This window comes from Bos indicus x Bos taurus, chromosome 8, assembly GCF_003369695.1.
Source record: "Bos indicus x Bos taurus breed Angus x Brahman F1 hybrid chromosome 8, Bos_hybrid_MaternalHap_v2.0, whole genome shotgun sequence".
Classification (NCBI taxonomy): domain Eukaryota; kingdom Metazoa; phylum Chordata; class Mammalia; order Artiodactyla; family Bovidae; genus Bos; species Bos indicus x Bos taurus.
In genome coordinates, this window is record NC_040083.1 from 22,464,193 (window position 1) to 22,486,831 (window position 22,639).

General features: G+C 42.8%; 1 protein-coding gene and 1 pseudogene across 1 annotated transcript; both read right to left on the reverse strand.

Annotated features, from left to right (window-relative positions):
- On the reverse strand, nucleotides 1-1,183 carry LOC113896969 (interferon tau-3). Its single transcript, XM_027549127.1, has one exon. It carries the CDS (start codon nucleotides 1,131-1,133, stop codon nucleotides 546-548), a length of 588 nt encoding a protein of 195 aa, XP_027404928.1. The 5' UTR covers nucleotides 1,134-1,183; the 3' UTR covers nucleotides 1-545.
- Nucleotides 1,184-13,725: 12,542 nt separating this feature from the next.
- LOC113896970 lies at nucleotides 13,726-14,315 on the reverse strand (annotated as a pseudogene).
- Nucleotides 14,316-22,639: the final 8,324 nt, after the last annotated feature.

Here is a 22,639-nt window from a genome sequence, read left to right on the forward strand (position 1 = left end):
GCAGTAGGAACTACATTTGCTTTATTCACTTGTATTCCTTGGTGAGAATTACACAGTCTGTCACGTAGGTACTCAATGTATATGCATAATATGAATGGAATGAATGAATAAACAAATGTAACCACCCATTCTTTAATAAAGTTTTAATAATAATAATAAAGTTTTTGAGTAAAGAAACTCATTTTCTTTGATTTAATAAATAGAACAAAGGACAAATTTAATAACACAAAATGGTAAACATGTTTTAGAAATTTTAATAGATGTACAAATGAAATGTAACTTTACAAATATCCTAATATTTTAAGTATGTTAGATGCAAGAAGGAATACATAAATCAACAACAGATAACATCAGGGCAGGCATCACTTAAGGACTCATGCCCCTACAGCTGAGTACTTTTATATCTACTTGCTTATTACTGCTGACAAAGTATCGGCTAAAGTAATTCAATGAATTCGGTGGCTGAAGCAGAAATCAGAGTCTTCTGAAATGAACACAGGTGAGTGTACGAAGGTGATGTGGCATCTTAGTCAGCGAGAGTCATCTCAAAGTGAGTTCAGATCTCCACCCATCTTTCTTAACCTTTTTTGCAAGGTGGTTGATGAAGAGAGGGCTCTCATCATCTCCACTCTGATGATTTCCCAGGCGCAGTCACTGTATTCCTTTTCTTTCAGGTAGACATGGATGTCCTGGAAGTACTTCTTCACAGTCAGAATGGGGCCCATCCTTCCCATGTCAGAGTCCTTCTCTCCCATCACTGGGCCCAGGCAGGCGTCCAGGTCCTCCAGCTGCTGTTGGAGCCCAGTGCAGAGCTGCTCCAGGAGGGTGGTGTTCCAGGCAGCAGACGAGTGCTCTATGTGGAAGAGGTTGAAGCACTGCTGGAGCATCTCGTGGAGCACAGAGATAGCCTGATCCTTCTGGAGCTGGCTGCCCTCCACCATCTCCTGAGGAAGACCAAAGTCTTTTCTGTCCTGCAGACAGGGATGAGGAGAGAGTCTGTTCATTCGGGCCAGGAGCCTGAGGTTCTCCCTGGCACCTAGCATGTGGTCCTCAGACAGGTAACAACCCAGAGATCGTCCCGGGCCGTAGCTGACCAGCACCAGGGCCATCAGTAGAGAGAGCACGAAGGCCATGGGGAAGATGTGGCTGCTGCTGGGCTGGCTGAGATGGGGTCTGGGTGAACCTTCAGGTAGGTTCTCTGATGATGATCGTTCTAAGCAAGGCTTTTAAATAGGGAAGACGGTACTCATTATCCGAAAATTTCTCTCTCACTTCCTGTTTGTGTTTTCAGTTAGATATTTTCTATTTGACCTAGGAAATGTAGTCAATCTAAACTCTTAATTTTTACAGTAGAAGTTTAATTTTCCCAATAAAATTTGGGTTTGTCAATGTAAATGTATATCAATTAAATGAGAAACTAAATAAAGGCTGAAGTTATGTAAGTATGCAAAGACTTATAGATGTGTACATAGTTATTATGTACAAATTTAGGTATAATATATATAAACATTCCTTTTGTTTATCTTATCTCAGGAATATAATTTTCCGTTGATTCTTAACTGCATTTTTCCCTCCTTATCTTACACATAGGTATGCAGAGTCACTCAGGCCATATTGATGTTTGTATTTTCTTTTCTGTCTCACAGAGGATAAGCTTGCAATTAAGGGTGAATGAACTACTCAGTTGTTTCTGTTCTTTTGAGAACATTCATTCAGGTTCCTGAGATTACATTTCACTGGGGCCACAAGATGCCGAGGGTGAAGTATTTCCCGCCATATCAGTAAACCAGGATGACACAGTCATCAAGAGTTTCCAGCCCTCCAGGGCGCTCAGGGAGGGGGAATACACCTGTGGGCTCAGTTCAGTTCAGTCTCTCAGTCGTGTCCCAATTTTGTGACCCCGTGAATTGCAGCACACTAGGCCTCCTTGTCCATCACCAACTCCCAGAGTTCACCCAACCTCACGTGCATCAAGTCGGTGATGCCATCCAGCCATCTCATCCTCTGTTGTCCCCTTTTCCTCCTGCTCCCAATCCCTCCCAGCATCAGAGTCTTTTCCAGTGAGTCAACTCTTCACATGTGGTGGCCAAAGTATTGGAGTTTCAGCTTTGGCATCAGTCCTTCCAAAGAACACCCAAGACTGATCTCCTTTAGGATGGACTTGGATCTCCTTGTAGTCCAAGAAACTCTCAAGAGTCTTCTCCAACACCGCAGTTCAAAAGCATCAATTCTTTGGTGCTCAGCTTTCTTCACAATCCAACACTCAAATCCATACATGACCACAGGAAAAACCATAGCCTTGACTAGACGGACTTTTATTGGCCAAGTAATGTCTCTGCTTTTTACTATGCTATCTGGGTTGGTCATAACTTTCCTTCCAAGGAGTAAGCGTCTTTTAATTTCATGGCTGCAATCACCATCTGCAGTGATTTTGGAGCCCCAAAAAATAAAGTCTGACACTGTTTCCCCATCTATTTCCCATGAAGTGATGGGACCAGATGCCATGATCTTCGTTTTCTGAATGTTGAGCTTTAAGCCAACGTTTTCACTCTCCTCTTCACTTTCATCAAGAGGCTTTTTAGTTCCTCTTCACTTTCTGCCATAAGGGTTGGTGTCATCTGCATATCTGAGGTTATTGATATCTCTCCCAGGATTCTTGAATCCAGCTTGTGCTTCTTCCAGCCCAGCATTTCTCACGCTGTCCTCTGCATATAAGATAAATAAGCAGCGTGACAACATACAGCCTTGATGTACTCCTTTTCCTATTTGGAACCAGTCTGTTGTTCCATGTCCAGTTCTAACTGTTGCTTCCTGACCTGCATATAGGTTTCTAAAGAGGCAGTTCAGGTGGTCTAGTTTTCCCATCTCTTTCAGAATATTCTAGAGTTTATTGTGATCCACAGAGTCAAAGGCTTTGTCATAGTCAATAAAGCAGAAATAGATTGTTTTTCTGGAACTCTCTTACTTTTTCCATGATGGGAATTTGATTGTTGGCCATTTGATCTCTGGTTCCTCTGCCTTTTCAACAGCTACCAAATTGCAGCTACTCCCTAAGGTGAGCCCAAGGCAACTCAGGAAGTGAAAAAATGCAAGATGCAAGAAAATGCAAGGAAAGGTGCCCCAGGAGAGCTGAGATTGAGGAAAGGAATGTTTTCAGTGAGCCCAGACACTTGCCTCTTCCCATACAAAGGAAAAGTGCTAAATTCCTTAACTTGAGATAGCTGGTTTTCTTTAATTCGCAAAACTACTTTGATGTTCAGACTACCTCCCCTTTCTTGCAAACTCCTATATAACCTGACTCTTCCCTTCTCCTCCTTGGAGCAATCTCTCAGGGTGAATTGACATACTGCCTGCCGAATTCCCATCAAATAAAGCATAACTTTCAACTTTTAGGTTGTCATTATTTCTTTATGTTTTTTAAATTAACTTATTTATTTTAATTGGAGGCTACTTACTTTATAATATTGTAGTGGGTTTTGCCATACACTGACATGAATCACCCATGGGCGTACATGTGTCCCCCATCCTGAACACCCCTCTCGCCACCCTCCCTGTCCCATTCCCTCAGTGTGGTCCCAGCGCACCAACCCTGAGCGCCGTGTCACATTCATAACACCGGGACTGGCGATCTACGTCACATACGGTATATTACATATTTCAATGCTATTCTCTCAAATCATCCCACCCTCACCTTCTCACACGGAGTCCAAAATTCTGTTCCTTGCATCTATGTCTCTTTTGCTGTTTTCTCTCTGACTTACTTCACTGTGTATAATAGGCTCCAGATCAACAGTCAGGAACAATATACAAGACATGACGGTTTCTTTCAACCTGCTTTTTATGGTAGATCTATTGGAGAAGAAAATGGCAACCCACTCTAGTATTCTTGCCTAGAAAAGCCCATGTACGGAGGAACGTAGTAGGCTACAGTCCTTGGAGTTGCAAAGAGTCGGACATGACTGAGAGACTTCACTTTCACTTTTATAGTCTTGCACAGGCTGTGCCAATATCCCCACCAGTAATCCTGCTTCTTTTCTGGTGCATGTAGGTGTGAAGATTCTAATTCCAAGGTAATTAATTGTCTTTCCAGCACCACCTCACTCACAAGGTGGCTATCACCTCTAGTAGCACTTTTCCTCTGGAATGACAGTGTCCTCAACCAAACTCTCTGGGCCTCACCCATGAGGGCAGGCTAACTGCATCCTGAGAACTTCAGAATTCTACTGTGGAGAGACTTGTCTCTTTGTTTGCAAAATCATTCATCTTCCAGCATCCCCACCCTCTCCCATGCAGTGTTTGTGTGAAGGAGGGGAGTTCTCAGTGATGACCTCCTCTTCTCCTGATCCATGTCCCCAGGTATCAAGTGTCAGCAGCCCTCAAATGCTGAGAGATAAAGTGCGGAGAGCTAAGTACGTGGAGGCATTATCCAATGGCAATTGTTACACCTTTGGTAGACAATTTTTATTTGGCCACTACAGCTTTTATCGTTCAAGTCTTTTACTTAAAGTGTTCAAGATTTGTTTTGCTCAGAATTTCTGCATTGGGTATAGGGAATTCAGTGATGATGTAATGTAATATCAAAAGCTTCTGTCACAGAAATCAGTGCACTTCGGTTGTTCATTCAGCCTACATCTTTCTGTTGGGCTGTCTTGTTGATCCATCTCTGTCTCGTGCTCAGAATGCAGAGCAGTGAGGCCCAGGCTGTGTCAGGGAGACATAGCCTTGTTTCTATACTTATTCTTGATGCTTTGTTTTAAATTTAAAGAACAGCAAAAAAAATTTAAGAACTTATTTTCTGCATATTGATTTACTGGCCAGTTTGTCTCTCTCCTGCTGTGTTCCTTTACATTTCATCCTAGGGTTAATGAAAAAGGAAGGAAAAGAATGGCAGAGGGCGTCACCATATTTTCTGTGATTTTTAAGATGAGAGATTTTTTGTTTCTCATGTCAACTTTCCTGAAAGACAAAACTTGATGGCTGTTTGTGGACAAAAATAAAACAAATATAACTTTGAAGTCCATGAAAGAGAATATAGACAAATGCCTTTTTTGCTGACGCTATGGCAAAGTGTAAGTTAAATCTAAAGAAGGTCAACCAAAAAATGGAAGGAATCATAATATTTGAAAGTTGTCCAACAGTCTCAAAGACAGCCATGTGCACGTGCTAAGTCGCTTCTGTCACGTCTGTCTGCCCATGGGATTCTCCAGGCAAGAATACTGGAGTGGGTTACCATTTCCTCTTCCAGGGAATCTTCCTGACCCAGGCATCACACCCTGGTCTTTATGTCTCCTGGTTTGGCAGGCAGGTTCTTTACCACTGGTGTCACTTGGGAAGCCTCCACAAAGATGGCCAGGTGAGACCAAAAATTGTACATGTAGTCGTGCCCCCAAAAGGGGCCCCAGATGCTGAAGGAAGAAGAAAAGGAACAAAACTTCTTTCACATATGAATTAGAGAGCCCTCTCATTTGTCAGTTGGAGAGAAGCAATGTAAAGACAAGTCTGTAAATTGAGGCAGAGATTTGATGGATCTAGGCAAAACTGAAGCCCTTCCCCACTGTCTAAGGAAACGCACACACACACACACATGCACGCACACACACGCACATACACATCATGGTTAATTCCTGAATTACAATTAGATTTCTTTAATAGTTCTCAATTCTGCCTAAATAGACACATCCCAGGCTGTTGGTTGGCAACAGTTGTGTTCTCTGAAATCCCTTTATTTGTGTCTGTGTTCTCTCTTACTCCCGAGGATAATGGAAGGGATGCAAGTGCAGTTATTATTCAAAGGGAATAGTAAACTTAAAGCAAGGCTTTCAATAGGGAAGACAGTACTCATTTTCAGAAGTTTTCTGAAAATGTTTTCTCACGTCCATTTTGTTTTCATTTAGACATTTTCTATTTGACCCAGAAAATGTAATGAATCTATAGTTTTAATTTTTACAATAGAAGTTCAGTTTTCCCCTTAAACCTTGGATTTGTCACTCCAAATGGATATCATATACATGAGAAACTAAATAAAGGCTGACATTATCTAGGGATGTAAAGACGTATACACATGTACATACTTATGTACATGTTTTAAAATATGTAAAGATTCCTTTTCTTTGTGTCAGGAACAAAATTTTTCCTTGACTCTGGACTGCATTTTTTCTCTCCTTACCTTGTACATAGGAGGTCAGAGTCCCTCAGCCCCTATAGGTTTCTGTATTTTGTTTTCTGTTTTAATCAGAGCAGAGGCTTGTGAGTATTAGTGCATGAGCTAATCGGGTGTTTCTGTTCTTTTGAGAACATTCATTCAGGTTCCTGAGGTTTCATTTCATGGGACCACAGGTCATGAGGAATGGGGTGTTTCCCGCCATATCAGTAAACCAGGATGACACAGTCATCAGAGTTTCCAGCCGCACTGGCAACCCACTCCAGTACTCTTGCCTGGAAAATCCCAGGGATGGAGGAGCCTGGTGGGCTGCAGCCCATGGGGTCGCTAGGAGTCGGACACGACTGAGCGATGTCACTTTCACCTTTCACTTTCATGCATTGGAGATGCAAATGGCAACCCACTTCAGTGTTCATGCCTGGAGAATCCCAGGGACGGAGGAGCCTGGTGGGCTGCTGTCTATGGGGTCACACAGAGTCAGACACGACTAAAGCGACTTAGCATGGTGCTCAGGAAGGAGGAATATACCCCTGGTCTGACAGCTATCAGATTGGAGCCACTCCCTAAGATGAACCCAAGGGAACTCAGGATGTGAAAAATGGAAGGCTCATGGCCCCAGGATAGGTGAGATGCATGAACAGAATGATTTCAGTGAACTCAGACTCTTGCATCTTCCCATACAGAGCAAAGTGCTAATTCCTTACCTTGAGATATCTGGTTTTCTCTACTTCACAAAAATACCTTTGAGGTTCAAGCTACCTGCCCATTCTTGCAAACTTCTATATAACCTGGCCTCTACCCCCAGTTCCTTGGAGCACTTCTCTCCAGGTGACTTGAAATACTGTCCCCTGAATTCCTACCAAATAAAACGTAACTCTCAACTTTTAGGTTGTGACTTTTTTCTTCAAGTTGACAGTCAGGAATAATATACTAGACATCTCTGTTTTTTTCCACCTTTTTTTTTATGGTAGATCTATAGTCCTCTACAGACTGTGCCACTACCCCCACCAGGAATCCTAGTTCTTTCTAGTGCACTTAAATGTGAAGATTCTAAACAAAGGTAATTGTATTTCCAACACTGCCTCACTCACAAGGTATAGTTTTCACCTCTAATAGCACTTTTCATCTGGAATGACAGTGTCCTCAGCCCAAACTCACTGGGACTCACTCGTGTGGGCAGGCTTACCACATCCTGAACTTCAGAATTCTACTGTGGAGGGGGCTTGTCTCTTTGTTTGCAAAATCATTCATTTTCCAGGGTCCCTACTCTCTCCCTAGAGTGTTCCTGTGAAGGACCCGAGTTCTCAGTGATGACCTCTTCTGACCTGTGTCCCCAGGTATCAAGGGTCAGCAGCCCTCCGATACTGAGAGATAAAGTGTGTTTCTGTCTATGTAGGTGGAGGCATGATCCAATTGCCATAGTTACACCTTTAGTAGACAATTTTTATTTTGCCACTACAGCTTTTATTGCTTAACTCTTTTACTTAAAGTGTTGAACATTTGTTTATCTCAGAATTTCTGAGTTGGCTATAGGGAATTCAGTGATGGTGTTATGTATTAATAGAAGCATAAAAGTGATGGAAAAAAGTGACCTTTACTTGTTCATGCGGTACATCCATCTGTTGGGCTGACTTGTCTATCCATCTCTGTCTCATGCTCAGAATGCAGAGCCATGAGGCCCAGGCTGTGTCAGGGAGAAATAGCTTTGTTTCTTTACAAACTCATGATGTTTCATTTTAAATTTAAATAACAACAAAAGATTTAGGACTTATATTTTACATAGTGATTTGCTGGTCGGTGTTTGCTTCTCTCCTCCTGGGTTGCGTTCCATTTCATCCTCGGGTTAATACAAAGGGAAATAAAAGAATGGCAGAGGGGCTTCACCTCATTTTCTGTGATCTTGAAGACTTGAGATATTTTGTTTCTCCTTTCAACTTACTTAGAAAGCAAAACGATAGTTGTTTGTGAAGAAAATGAAACATTTGTATATCTGAACATAAAATATATGTATATCTGTCATGGAAGTGAAGAAAGATAAGTGACTTTTCAGCTGACAAAATAGCAACATGTAAGTTAAATCTAAAAAAGCTCAGCCAAACAGTGGAAGAATCATAGGATTTGAAGGATGTTAAACAGTCACAAGACAGGCATCTGTGCGTGCTGAGTTGCTTCAGTCATTTCTGACTCTTTGAGACCCAGTGGACAGCCTCCCCCGTCCATGGGATTCTTCATGCAAGAGTACTGGAGTGGGTTGCCATTTCCTCCTCCAGAGGATCTTCATGACCCAGGGATCAAACCCAGGTCTCTTATGTCTCTTGCAGTGGCAGGTGAGTTCTTTAGCACCAGTGCCACCTGGGGAGCCCCCACAAAGACAGCCAGATGAGTCCAAAAATTATCCACGTAGTCTTGCCCGAAAATTGTCCCCAGAGTGTTGAAGAAAGAAAAAAAAAAAAGAACAAAAGTTACTTAACATACAGGAGAAGGAAATGACAATCCGCTCCAGTTTTCTTGTCTGAAGAATTCCATGAAAGGAAGAGCTTAGCGGGTACAGTCCCTTTCGATTCAGTCACTCAGTTGTGTCTGACGCACTGCGACCCCATGGACTGCAGCAGGCCAGGCCTCCCTGTCCATCACCAACTCCAAGAATTGACTCAAACTCATGTCCATGGAATCGGTGATGCCATCCAACTATCTCATCCTCTGTCATCCCCTTCTCCTCCTGCCTTCAATCTTTCCCAGCATCAGGATCTTTTCCAAGGAGTCAGTTCTTCGCATCAGGTGGCCAAAGTATTGGAGTTTCAGCTTCAGCATCAGTCCTTCCAATGAATATTCAGGATTGATTTCTTTAGGTTAAACTGGCTGAATCTCCTTGCAGTCCAAGGGACTCTCAAGAGTTTTCTCCAATAGCCCAGTTCAAAAGCATCAATTCTTCGGCACTCAGCTTTCTTTATGGTCTAACTATCACATCCATACTTGACCTCTGGAAAAACCATAGCCTTGACTAGACGGACTTTTGTTGCCAAAGTAATGTCCCTGCTGTTTGAAATGCTGTCTAGGTTGGTCATAAGTGACGAAATGTGGTCCACTGGAGAAGGAGTGGCAAACCACCTCAATATTCTTGCCTTGAGAATAAACTTTCCCTTTGTATAGTCCACGGAGTTGCAAGAGAGTCATACTCAAATGAGCAACTGACATGTGTTTCACCTAGAAATTAAAGGTCTCTGAACGTGTCAATTCCCAGGCAGATTGATAAGAAGTCTGGGGTCCCCAAGGACGAGAGAGTGGTTTGGGGCTCTCCAGGTGGAGATAGGGTTCTGGAGTTCTCAAGGAGGAGAAAAGAACAAACTTTTTTTGTACATTGCTGTGTCTTAGTCAATAGAACAGTGTATCTTGCTCTAGGATATGTTTCTCTGTAACTAGAACCTTGTGATTTATCTTAAGATGTATTTTATTGGAGTGGGTCTGGTAAGATCTTTCTATTGTTAGTTCTAATCTCATTATCTTAAAATGTATTTGGTGGGAGTTTGTCTAGTAAGATCTTTAAACTTTGAGACATTCTTTTGATGTATTGTAATAAGCAATTAAAAAAGTATATAGCTCCCTCGCTAAGGCTAGGGAGTGGGGCACTCTCCATCCCCCTTCTGATGTCTATGTCAGAAGCTTTCTCTCTTTTTATACTTTAATGAAACTCTGCTATACAAAAGCTCTTGAGTGATCAGCATGGTTGCTGCTTCTGGAGCTAAATCTTCGGAGATCAGGAATCCTACATTCTTCACCATAAGCTATCAGCTCTCCCATCCCTTAATTGGAGAGAAGCAATGTAAAGATGCAGTCTGTAACCTGAAGCAGAGATTTGAGAGATCTAGTCTATATTGAAGACATTCCCTGCTACTTGATCAGTACACACACACACACACACACACACACACACACACACACTCTCGCTCTCTCTTCCTGGTTTACTTCCTCAATTACTGTAGTTCATTACCTTACTAGTTCTCAATTCTACCCAAGTAGCTGCACCCCAGGTTATTGGTTGCCAACGATTGTATTTTCTGAAATAGCCTCATTGGTGTCTGTGTTCTCTCTTACTACTGAGTCAAGGTGGAAGGTGGAAGGTGGATGCAAGTGCAGATATTATTCAAAGGGACATTGAGAGTTTTCTCCAGAAGTCAAGCAAAGAACAATGTACTGTTTAGGAATGAGTTAATGCGCCTTCAAACAGGAGCTATTTCCTCTGATTCCCCTTGCATTTCCCTACCTAGAATGCCATGGTGAAGGCTCCAAGGGTGTTAAAGTAGGTAAAGCAAATGACGAATGTGTAACCTTGGCCAGATGAGCAGCCTGGAAGCGAGAAACACGTCCTGACCTTTCTCTGCACGCAGCTTCCTTAGGCCAAGACATGTCCTGCCTGAAGCTGGGAGTATTTTCCTCTCTACAATATGAAAGCTAAGGAAGCAGGCTTTTTCAAGTTATTGGTTTAGTTATTTCCAGAAAAAATAATCTTCCCCTAGTTCTGAAGAAAATGCTAATAAGAAGGCAGACTTCTGCCTAGAAGAGCAAGAAGCCTGTTCTACAGACTTGATCAGTGTCCTAGTCCATCTGAGCCGGTAGGTGGCACGCTTCCCCCGTAATTATTTTTAGTAGCCTCAAGAGGAAAAGGGATCCTGCTTTCTAGTCCATTTTGGCCAAGGCTGTTGTTACAGTATTGTAACAAGGACATTCTCTCATTCCCAAAAGTATTCATCTCAAGAAAAACAATAACCTCTTACATAAGAGTTTCTGAAAAGCCTAGAACTTTGACTCAAACTTTTAAGTGGTGGCTTTGCACTGTCAGGGCTTCCCTTGCAGCTCAGACAGTAAAGAATCTGCCTCCAATGTGGGAGACCCAGGTTTGATCCCTGGGTGGGGAAGATCCCCTGGAGAAGGAAATGGCAATCCACTCCAGTATTCTGCCTGGAGAATCCCATGGACAGAGGAGCCTGGTGGGCTATGGTTCATGGGGTGGCAAAGAGTGGGCACAACTGAGACACTATGCTTTGCACTCTTAAGGGGAAATCGGTAGCCAGAAGCAGAAAGAAACAGGAAAGAGCTGTATGAATGGCTGGTGCAGGGGAAGGACCCAGTGAATCTGGAGAGCATACTGGGAATTGCCACATTGTGAGGAAGTAGTGGCATACTTTGTTTTATCCCATTTCCCAGATAATTGCATTTTTTACACATTGAAGCTTTGTGACAGCCCCGTGTCAGGCAAGTCTATCAATGCCATTTTCAAAAGCCCTTGCACACTCACTGTCTTTGTGCCACACTGCAGTAATTCTCAGGATAGTTCAAACCTTCACCAGCAAAAAATTCTGAAGGCCCAGATGATCACTGGTGATTTTTCACAATAAATTATACATGGTCAGGCCACTCAGGATGTCTGTTCTCTTACTATCTGTACATCCCCTGCCCGACTAGTACACCCTATGCACATGACTGGCTTTTCTCTGCACTTGTCCCAGTCCCCAGATTTGATCTCTTTTGTCAAAGGGGTGGTGAGGGACATGTCCCTCTACTGGTTTCCATGATAACTAATGGGCCCAACTGATCTCACCCGTAGGACCAGCACTCTCCTCCCACATGTGCCTCTCCCTCCTTCCCCATTCCCCACTTCCCCACCCTCTACTCCCCACCCCTCCATTGCTCTCAGAATGAAGCCTGTCACCATGTATTAATACTTCCCACCCCCAGTGCACCACACATGGTGGGGTGTTGCTCCAGCACCTTGCTTCATGTCCTGGGGCAGCACATGTAAGTGCCTCCCATCCATTAAACCATCCCTGCCTCTGTTCTTGATGGCAGATTCTTCCTTTGGTCTCAAAGCTGGGCAAACATAAGTCTTGTAAGCCTGCAGGGTACAACCCAACAATCGGTGGCAGCCAGGAGACGGCAGAAACTCCTGTGAGTGCCCAGAGACAGGATGGGGAAAGGAAAGTTATTAGGGGCATCCAGTAGCACGTGGGGCCCAAAAGTTGCTGGGTGATCCTGAGGTGGCTGTCCACTAACCGAGGGGGCCCAAACGTTGCTGGCTGCAATCCCCAAGCTGTAAGGTACTCCTGAGGTGGCCATCCACTACCATACGGTGCCCAAGAATTGCAGGGGGAATCCCAGAAGCAACAGGGAAATCCCTGGGTGGCTGTCCACTAGGATGTGGGGCCTTTGGGTGGCTGTCCTCGTTGAATGGGGGCTGCCCAGAGGTCTGGAGAACAATGGCCTCTGCTAGCTCTGCTACTGTATCAAAGTGAGCCTTTTATAATTGGTCAAGCCAGCTTTCTGGAAGGAATTGGTATTTCTCTTGTGCCTTTGCGATGTAAGTGTTCTACCTGGCTCTCTGGAACTTTAATATTCTCTGATCTCTTAAAGTAAGGGAAAAAAAGAGCTTTTAGGTAAACTCTATAGAAATAATTATGTTTTAGGTAACACCTATCTAAAATAGTCTCCCCAGATTTTGGTGACTTGAAACTAAGTAAAAAGAATTCATTGACTTTCTGTACTGTGTGGTTCGTTGTGGTGGCCTCTTTGGGACCCCATGGGCTATAGCCCTCCAGGCTCCTCTGTGCATGGGGATTCTCCAGACTAGAATACTGGAGTGGGTAGCCCAGCCCTCTTCCAGGGGATCATCCCAACCTAGGTCTCCTACATTGCAGGCAGATTCTTTAGCGACTGAACCACCAGGGAAGCCCAAGAATACAGGAGTGGGTAGGTAGCCTATCCCTTCCTCAAGCCATCTTCTGACCCAGGAATTGAACCAGGGTCTCCTGCTCTGCAGGTAGATTCTTTACCAGCTGAGTTATCAGGGAAGCCCTGCAGGCAGCTTAGAAAGATATATAATATTATTTGTCATTCCAGTATCATATGTACCTAATGCTTCCCATGTGAGAACATTCTTTCCTTTACTTCTCTTTGCAGTCTTTAGTATAATTGAAATAAAATAATACTGTTTTTATGTCCTCTTCTCTGTAAGACTGAGAGTTTCCATGCAGTAGGAACTACATTTGCTTTATTCACTTGTATTCCTTGGTGAGAATTACACAGTCTGTCACTTAGGGACTCAATATATATGTATAATATGAATGGAATGACTGAATAAAAAAATGTAACCATGCATTGTTTGATAAAATGTTAAATGGAGGTTTGGATTTAATTTTTGAGTAAAGAAACTCATTTTCTTTCATAAGAATTTAATAAATAGAACAAAGTACCAAATTAATAACATGAAATGGTAAACATGTTTTAGAAATTTTAATATGATGTATAGAGGAATTGTAATTTTAGAAATATTTTAAGTATATTAGGTGCAGGAAGGAATAAGTCAATCAGCAACGATAACATCAGGGCCGGCATGACTTTAGGACTCATGCCCCTACAGCTAAATACTTTTATATCTACTTTTTATTACTACTGACAAAGTATTGGCTAAAGTAATACAATGAATTTGGTGGCTAAAGCAGAAATCAGTCGACTGAAATGAACACAGGTGAGTGTACGAGGGTGATGTTGCATCTTTGTCGGTGAGAGTCATCTCAAGCTGAGTTGAGATCTCCATCCATCTTTCTTAACCTCTTTTACAAGCTGCTTGATGAAGAGAGGGCTCCATCATCTCCACTCTTGATGATTTCTCAGGCACAGTCACTGTATTCTTTCTCTTTCAGGTAGACGTGGATTCCGTGGAGGTACCTCTTTAAGGGCAGAGTGAGGCTTATCCTTCCCAGGGCAGAGTAGTCTTCCTGTGCCATCACCTGACCCAGGCAGGCGTCAAGGTCGTCCAGTTGCTGTTGGAGTCCAAGCGGAGCTGCTCCAGGAGGGTGGTGTTCCAGGCAGCAGATGAGCACTCTGTGTGGAAGAGGTTGAAGCTCTGCTGGAGCATCTCGTGGAGCACAGAAATGGCCTGGGCCTCCTGGAGCTGGTCACCCTCCACCATCTGCTGGGGAAAACCGAAGCCTTTTCTGTCCTACAGACAGGAGTGAGGGGAGAGTCTGCTCATTCGGGCCAGGAGGCTGAGGTTCTGCCTGCCAACAAGCACGTGGTTCTGAGACAGATCACAGCCCAGAGATCCTCCCGGGCTGTAGCTGACCAGCACCAGGGCCATCAGTAGAGAGAGCACGAAATCCATGGGGAAGATGAGGCTGCTGCTCAGCTGGCTGAGATGGCGTCTGGTGGAACCTTGGAGGTAGGGTGTCTGATGATAATCTTTCTAAGCAAGGCTTTTAAGTAGGGAAGACAGTACTCATTGTCTTAAATTTCTGTCTCACTTGCCCTGTGTGTTTTCATTTAGAATATTTTCTATTTGACCTAGAAAATCTAAACTCTTAATTTTTATGGTAGAAGGTTAATTTTCCCAATAAAGTTTGGATTTGTCAAAGCAAATGTGTATCAGTTAAATGAGAAATTAAAGAAAGGCTGAAATTATGTAAGTATGTAAAGACTTATAGAGGTATACATACTTATGTATACATTTAAGTATAATATATATAAACATTCCTTTTGTTCATGCTATGTCAAAACAAAATTTTTCCTTGATTCTTAAGTGCATTTTCCCCCCCTTATCTTACTCATAGGAATTCAGAGTCACTCAGGCCATATTGGTTTCTGTAGTTTGTTTTCTGTTTCACAGAGCAGAGGCTTGTAATTAAGAGTGAATGAACTACTCAGTTGTTCTGTTCTTTTGAGAACATTCATTCAGGTTCCTGAGATTACGTTTCACTGGGGCCACAAGATCTTGAGGAGTGGAGTATCTCCTGCCATATCAGTAAACTAGGATGACACAGTCCTCAAGAGTTTCCAGCCCTCCAGGGCACTCAGGAAGGGGGAATACACCTGTGGACTGACAGCTACCAAATTGCAGCTACTCCCTAAGGTGAGCCCAAGGCAACGCAGGAAGTGAAAAAATGCAAGATGCAAGAAAATGCAAGGAAAGGTGACCCAGAAGAGCTGAGATTCAGGAAAGGAATGTTTTCAGTGAGCCCAGACACTTGCCTCCTCCCATACAAAGGAAAAGTGCTAAATTCCTTAACTTGAGATAGCTGGTTTTCTTTAATTCACAAAACTACTTTGATGTTCAGACTACCTCCCCTTTCTTGCAAACCCCTCTATAACCTGTCTCTTCCCCTCAGCTCCTTGGAGCAATTCCCTCAGGGTGACTTGAGATACTGTCTTCTGAATTCCCACTAAATAAAGCATAACTGTCAACTTTTAGGTTGTCACTATTTCTTTATTTTTTAAATTAACTTATTTAATTGGAAGCTAATTACTTTACAATATTGTAGTGGTTTTTTTCATACATTGACATGAATCACCCATGGATGTACATGTGTACCCCATCCTGAACACCCCTCCCGCCTTCCTCCCTGTCCCATCCCTGAGTGTGGTCCCAACGCACCAGCCCTGAGCGCTGTGTCCCATTCATTGCACCTGGACTGGTGATCTACTTCACATATGGTAAATTACATATTTCAACGCTATTCTCTCAAATTATCCCACCCTCACCTTCTCACACGGAGTCCAAAATTCTGTTCTTTTCATCTGTGTCTCTTTTGCTGTCTCACATATAGGGTCATCGTTACCATGTTTCTAAATTCCATATATATGCGTTAATATACTGTATTGGTGTTTTTCTTTCTGACTTACTTCACTGTGTATAATAGGCTCCAGATCAACAGTCAGGAACAATATACAAGACATGACGGTTTCTTTCAACCTGCTTTTTATGGTAGATCTATTGGAGAAAGAAATGGCAACCTACTCTAGTATTCTTGCCTAGAAAAGCCCATGTCTGGAGGAACCTAGTAGGCTACAGTCCTTGGGATTGCAAAGAGTCAGACATGACTGAGAGACTTCCCTTTCACTTTTATAGTCTTGCACTGGCTGTGCCAATATCCCCACCAGGAATCCTGCTTCTTTTCTGGTGCATGTAGGTCTGAAGATTCTAATTCCAAGATAATTAATTGTCTTTCCAGCACCACCTCACTCACAAGGTGGTTATCACCTCCAGTAGCATTTTTCCTCTGGAATGACAGTGTCCTCAACCCAACCTCTCTGGGCCTCACCCATGAGGGCTGGCTAACCACATCCTGAGAACTTCAGAATTCTACTGTGGAAGGACTTGTCTCTTTGTTTGCAAAATCATTCATCTTCCAGGATCCCCACCCTCTCCCAGTGCATGTTTGTGTGAAGGAGGGGAGTTCTCAGTGATGACCTCCTTTTCTTCTGCTCCGTGTCCCCAGGTATCAAGTGTTAGCAGCCCTCAGATGCTGAGACCTAAAGTGTGGAGATCTAAGTAGGTGGAGGCATTATCCAATGGCAATTGTTACACCTTTGGTAGACAATTTTTATTTTGCCACTATAGCTTTTATCGTTCAATTCTTTTATTTAAAGAGTTCAAGATTTGTTTTGCTCAGAATTTCTGAGTTGGCTATATGGAATTAATTGATGGTGTTATGTAGTATTGAAAGCTTCTGTCACAGAACTCAGTGCCCTTCAGTTGTTCATTCAGTCTACCTCCTTCTGTTGGGCTGACTTTTCGATGCATCTCTGTCTTGTGGTCAGAATGCAGAGCAGTGAGGCCAGGCTGTGTCAGGGAGAAATAGCCTTGTTTCTTTACTTACTCATGATGTTTTGTTTTATATTTAAAGAACGGCAAGAAAACATTTAAGAACTTATTTTTTGCATATTGATTTCCTGGCTAGTTTGTCTCTCCTACTGCATTCCTAAACATTTCATCCTAGGGTTAATACAAAAGTAAGGAAAAGAATGGCAGAGGGCGTCACCGTATTTTCTGTAATTTTAAACACTAGAGATTGTTTTGTTTTTCACTTCAACTCTCCTGGAAGGCAAAACTTGATAGTTGTTTGTGGACAAAAATAAAACAAAAATAAGTTTGAATGTCATGAAAGAGAATATAGGCAAATGTCTTTTTTGCTGACAGTATGGCAAGTGTAAGTTGAAGAAAGATCAACGAAAAAATGGAAGGAATCATAATATTTGAAAGTTGTCAAACAGTCTCAAAGACAGTCATGTGCACGTGCTAAATTGCTTCAGTCATGTCTGACTCTTTGTGACCCTGTGGACAGGCTCCCCTGTCCATGGGATTCTCCAGGCAAGAATACCTGAGTGGGTTGCTATGTCCTCCAGTTATCTTCCTGACCCAGGGGTTAAACCATGGACTCTTATGTCTCCTGGATTGGCAGGCGAGTTCTTTACCACTGATGTCACCTGGGAAGCCTCCACAAAGATGGCCAGGTGAGACCAAAAATTGTACATGTATTCTTGCCCCCAAAAGGGACCCCAAAGTGTTGAAGGAAGAAAGAAATGGAACAAAACTTATTCAAGAAACGAATTAGAGCGCCCTCTCATTTGTCATTTGGAGAGAAGCAAACTAAAGACAAGCCTGTAAATTGAGGCAGAGATTTGATAGACTAGGCTAAATTGAAGCCCTTCCCCACTCACTGGGCAAACACACAGGCACACACGCAGGCATACCCATGCACACATGCATGCACACACTCATGGACACATCCTTGTTAATTCCTGAATTAAAATTGGATTACCTTAATAGTTCTCAATTCTACCCAAATAGGAACACCCCAGGCTATTCGTTGGCAATAGTTGTCTTCTCTGAAATAAATCCGTTTATTTGTGGCTATGTTCTATTTTACAGTGAGACAATGTGGAAGGGATGCGAGTGCAGTTATTATTAAAAGGGAATAATAAATCTAAAGCAAGGCTTTAAGTAGGGAAGACAGGACTCAGTGTCATGAATTTTCTCTCTCACATCCATTTTGTGTTTTCATTTAGACACTTTCTATTTGACCCAGAAAATTTAATGAATCTATTCTTATAATTTTAACAATAAGTGTTTTGTTTTCCCACTAAACTTTGGATTTGTCACTCCAAACGGATATCAAATAAATAAGAAACTAGTTAAAGGCTGAGGTTATGAAGGGATGTAAAGACTTATACACATGTACATACTTATGTACACATTTTAATACATATAAAGATTCCTTTTCTTTGTGTCAAGAAGAAAATTTTTCCTGGACTCTGTACTGCATTTTTCTCTCCTTACCTTATACATAGGAGGTCAGAGTCCCTCAGCCCCTCTAGATTTCTGTATTTTGTTTACTGTTTTAATCAGAGCAGAGGCTTGTAATTATGAGTGCATGAGCTAATCAGTTGTTTCTGCTCTTTTGAGGACATTCATTCAGGTTCCTGAGGTTACATTTCACTGGGACCACAGGTCATGAGAAATGGAGTGTTTCCTGCCATATCAGTAAACCAGGATGACAAAGTCATCAGTTTCCAGCCCTCCAGGGTGCTCAGGAAGGAGGAATATACCCCTGGTCTGACAGCTATCAGATTGGAGCCACTCCCTAAGGTGAGCCCAAGGGAACTCAGGATGTGAAAAATGCAAGGGGCATGGCCCCAGGATAGGTGAGATGCATGAAAAGAATGATTTCAGTGAGCACAGACTCTTGCATCTTCCTATACATAGCAAAGTGCTAAATACCTTTACTTGAGATATCTGGTTTTCTCTACTTCACAAAAATACTTTTGAGGTTCCGACTACCTGCCTGTACTGCAAACTTCTATACAACCTGACTCCCCCTCTCCCCCCACCCCCCAGCTCCTTGGAGCACTTCTCTCAGGGTGACTTGAAATACTGTCTCCTGAATTCCCACCAAATAAAACATAACTCTCAACATTTAGGTTGTGGCACTTTTCTTCAAGTTGATAGTCAGCAATAACATACTAGACATCACTGTTTCTTTCCACCATTTTTTTATACTAGATCTATAGTCCAATGGCAACCCACTCCAGTACTCTTGCCTGGCAAATCCTGTGGACAGAGGAGCCTGGTAGGCTGCAGTCCATGGGGTCACTAGCAGTCGGACACGACTGAGCGACTTCACTTTCACTTTCACTTTTCACTTTTATGTACTGGAGAAGGAAATGGCAACCCACTCCAGTGTTCTTGCCTGGAGAATCCTAGGGATGTCAGAGCCTGGTGGGCTGCCGTCTATGGGGTTGCACAGAGTTGGACACGACTGAAGCAACTTAGCAGCAGCAGCAGCATAGTCCTCAATAGGCTGTGCTAATACCCCGACCAGGAATCCTGTTTCTTTCCTGTGCACTTAAATGTGAAGATTCTAAACCAAGATAATAAATTATATTTCCAACACTGCCTCACTCACAAGGTAGTTTTCACCTCTAATAGCATGATTCGTCTGAATGACAGTGTCCTTCGCCCAAACTCTCTGACACTCACTCGTGAGGGCAGGCTTACCTCATCCTGAGAAGTTCAGGATCTACTATGGAGGGGCCTGTCTCTTTCTCTGCAAAATCATTCATCTTCCAGGATCCTTACCCTCTCCCTGGAATGTTTCTGTGAAGGACCCGAGTTCTCAGTAATGACCTCCTCTTCTGACCTGTGTCCTCAGTTATCAAGGGTCAGCAGCCAAGAAGCTAAGAGCTAAAGTGTGTTTTTCTTTATGTGTGTGTGTGTTAGTCACTTATTCATGTCCAATTCCTTGCATCCCTATGGACTGTAGTCTGCCAGACTCTTGTGTCTATGGGATTTTCCAGGTAAGAATACTACTTAGCTGGAGGCATTATCCAATTGCAATAGTTACATCTTTTAGGCAATTTTTATTTTGCCACTGCAGCTTCTATCATTCAAACCTTTATTTAAACTGTTGAACATTTGTTTTCCTCAGAATTTCTGAGTTGGCTATAGGGAATTCAGAGGTGGTGTTATATATTCTTAGAAGCTTGTATCACAGAAACCAGTGACCTTTAGTTGTTCATGTGGTACATCCGAATATTGGGCTGACTTGTGCATCCATCTCTGTTTTGTGCTAAGAATGCAGAGCCATGAGGCCAGGCTGTGTCAGGGAGAAATAGCCTTGTTTCTTTACTTATTCATGCTATTTGGTTTTAAATTTGAATAACCATAAAAGATTTAAGAACTTATAATTCTATAGTGATTTGCTGGTCAATGTTTGTCTCTCGCCTCCTGGCTTACGTTCCATTTCATCCTAGTGTTAATACAAAGGAAATAAAAGAATGACAGAGGGGCTTCACCTCATTTTCTGTGATTTTCAAGACTGGATATTTTGTCTCTCATTTGATCTTGCCTAGAAAGCAAAACAGTAGTGTTTGTGGGCAAAAATAAAACATATATATATATCTGAATGTCATGAAAGTGAAGAAAGATAAGTGACATTTCTGCTGACAAATGGCAAAGTGCAAGTTAAATCTAAAAAAAGCTCAGCCAAACAGTGGAAGAATTGTAGTATTTAAAGGATGTTAAACAGTCACAAAGACAAGCTGGTGTGCGAGCAAAGTCGCTTCAGTCATGTCTGACTCTTTAGGACCCAGAGAACAGCCTCCCTTGTCTATGGGATTCTCCAGGCAAGAATACTGGAGTGGGTTTCCATTTCCTTCTCCAGGGGATCTTCCCGACCCAGGGATCAAACCCAGGTCTCTTATGTCTCCTACAGTGGCAGGTGGGTTCTTTAGCACCAGTGCCACCTGGGAAGCCCCACAAAGACAGCCAGATGAGTCCAAAAATTATCCACGTAGTCTTGCCCCCCAGAGTCTCCCCAAAGTGTTGAAGGAAGAGAGAAAATAACTCAAAACTTACTTAATATACAGGAGAAGGAAATGACAATCCACTCCAGTTTTCTTGCCTGGAGAATTCCATGGACCGAGAGCCTGTGGGGTACAGTCCATTTCAGTTCAGTTGCTCAGACGTGTCTTAGTCTTGTAACCCCATGGACTGTAGCATGCCAGGCCTCCCTGTCCATCCCCAACTCCCAGAACTTACTCAAACTCATGTCCATTGAGTCGGTAAAGTCATCCAGCCATCTCATCTTCTGTCACCCCCTTCTTGTCCCACCTTCGATGTTCCCCAGCATCAGGATGTTTTCAAAGCATCAGTTCTTCACATCAGGTAGCCAAAGTATTGGAGTTTGAGCTTCAGCATCAGTCCTTCCAATGAATATTCAGGACAGATTTCCTTTAGGATGGACTGGTTGGATCTCTTTGCATTCATTGGGACTCTCAAGAGTCTTTTCCAACACCACAGTGAAAAGCATCGATTCTTCAGTGCTCAGCTTTCTTTATGGTCCAACTCTCACATCCATACGTGACTACTGGAGAAACCATAGCCTTGACTAGATGGACCTTTGTTGGCATAGTGATGCCTCTGCTTTTTAATATGCTGTCTCGGTTGGTTGTAAGTGACAAATGTGGTCCACTGGAGAAGGCAATGGCAAACCACTTCAGTATTCTTGCCTTGAGAATCACATGAACAGTATGAAAAGGATACAGTCCCATGGAGTTGCAAATGGGTTGTACTCAACTGAGCAACTGACATGTATTTAACCTAGAAATTAGAGCTGTCTGAGAGTGTCAGTTCCTAGGCAGATTGATAAAAGTCTGGGGTCCCCAAGGACGAGAGAGGGGTCTGGCGCTCTCCAGGAAGATATAGGGTCTGGAGTTCTCAAGGAGGAGAAAAAAACAACTTTTTTTCAATATTGCTTTGTCTTAGTCAATTGAACAAGGTACCTTGCTCAAAGACATGTTTCTCCTTAACAACAACCTGCTGACTTATCTTAAGATGTACATTATAGGAGTGGGTGTGATAAGATCTTTCTATTGTTAGTTCTCATCCCATTATCTTAAAATGTATATTGTGGGAGTGGATCTAGTAAGATCTGTAAACCTTGAGACTTTCTTTTCATTTATTGTAATAACCAATTAAAAAAGTATATAGCTCCCTCGCTAAGGCTAGTGAGTGGGCCACTGTCCGTCCCCCTTCTGATGTCTATGTCTGAAGCTTTCTCTTTCCCTTTTTATGCTTTAATAAAACCCTGCTATACAAAAGCTCTTGAGTGATCAAGCCTGGTCCCCAGTCCCGAAGCTAAATCTTCTTCTTTGGAAATCAGGAATAAGACATCGTTTATGGTAAGCTGTCAGCCCTCTCATCCATTAATTGCAGAGAAGCAATCTAAAGATGAAGTCTGTAACCTGAAGCAGAGATTTGAGAGATCTAGTCTATATTGAAGCCCTTCTCTGCTGCTTGATCAGTAAACCCATACACACACTCTCTCTCTCTCTCTTCCAGGTTAACTTCCTCATTTACAGTATGCGATTACCTTACTAGTTCTCAATTGGACCCAAGTAGGTACACCCCAGGTTATTGATTGGCAACAATTGTATTCTCTGAAATCCCCTTATTTGTGTCTGTTTGTTCTCTTATAGACTTTCCTGATGGCTCAGACAGTAAAGGCGTCTGCTTACAATGCAGGAGACGCCGGTTTGATACCTGGGTTGGGAAGAGCCCCTGGAGAAGGAAATGGCAACCCACTCCAGTATTCTGCCTGGAGAATCCAATGGACAGGATTCTCAGAGGCTACAGTCCATGAGGTCACATAA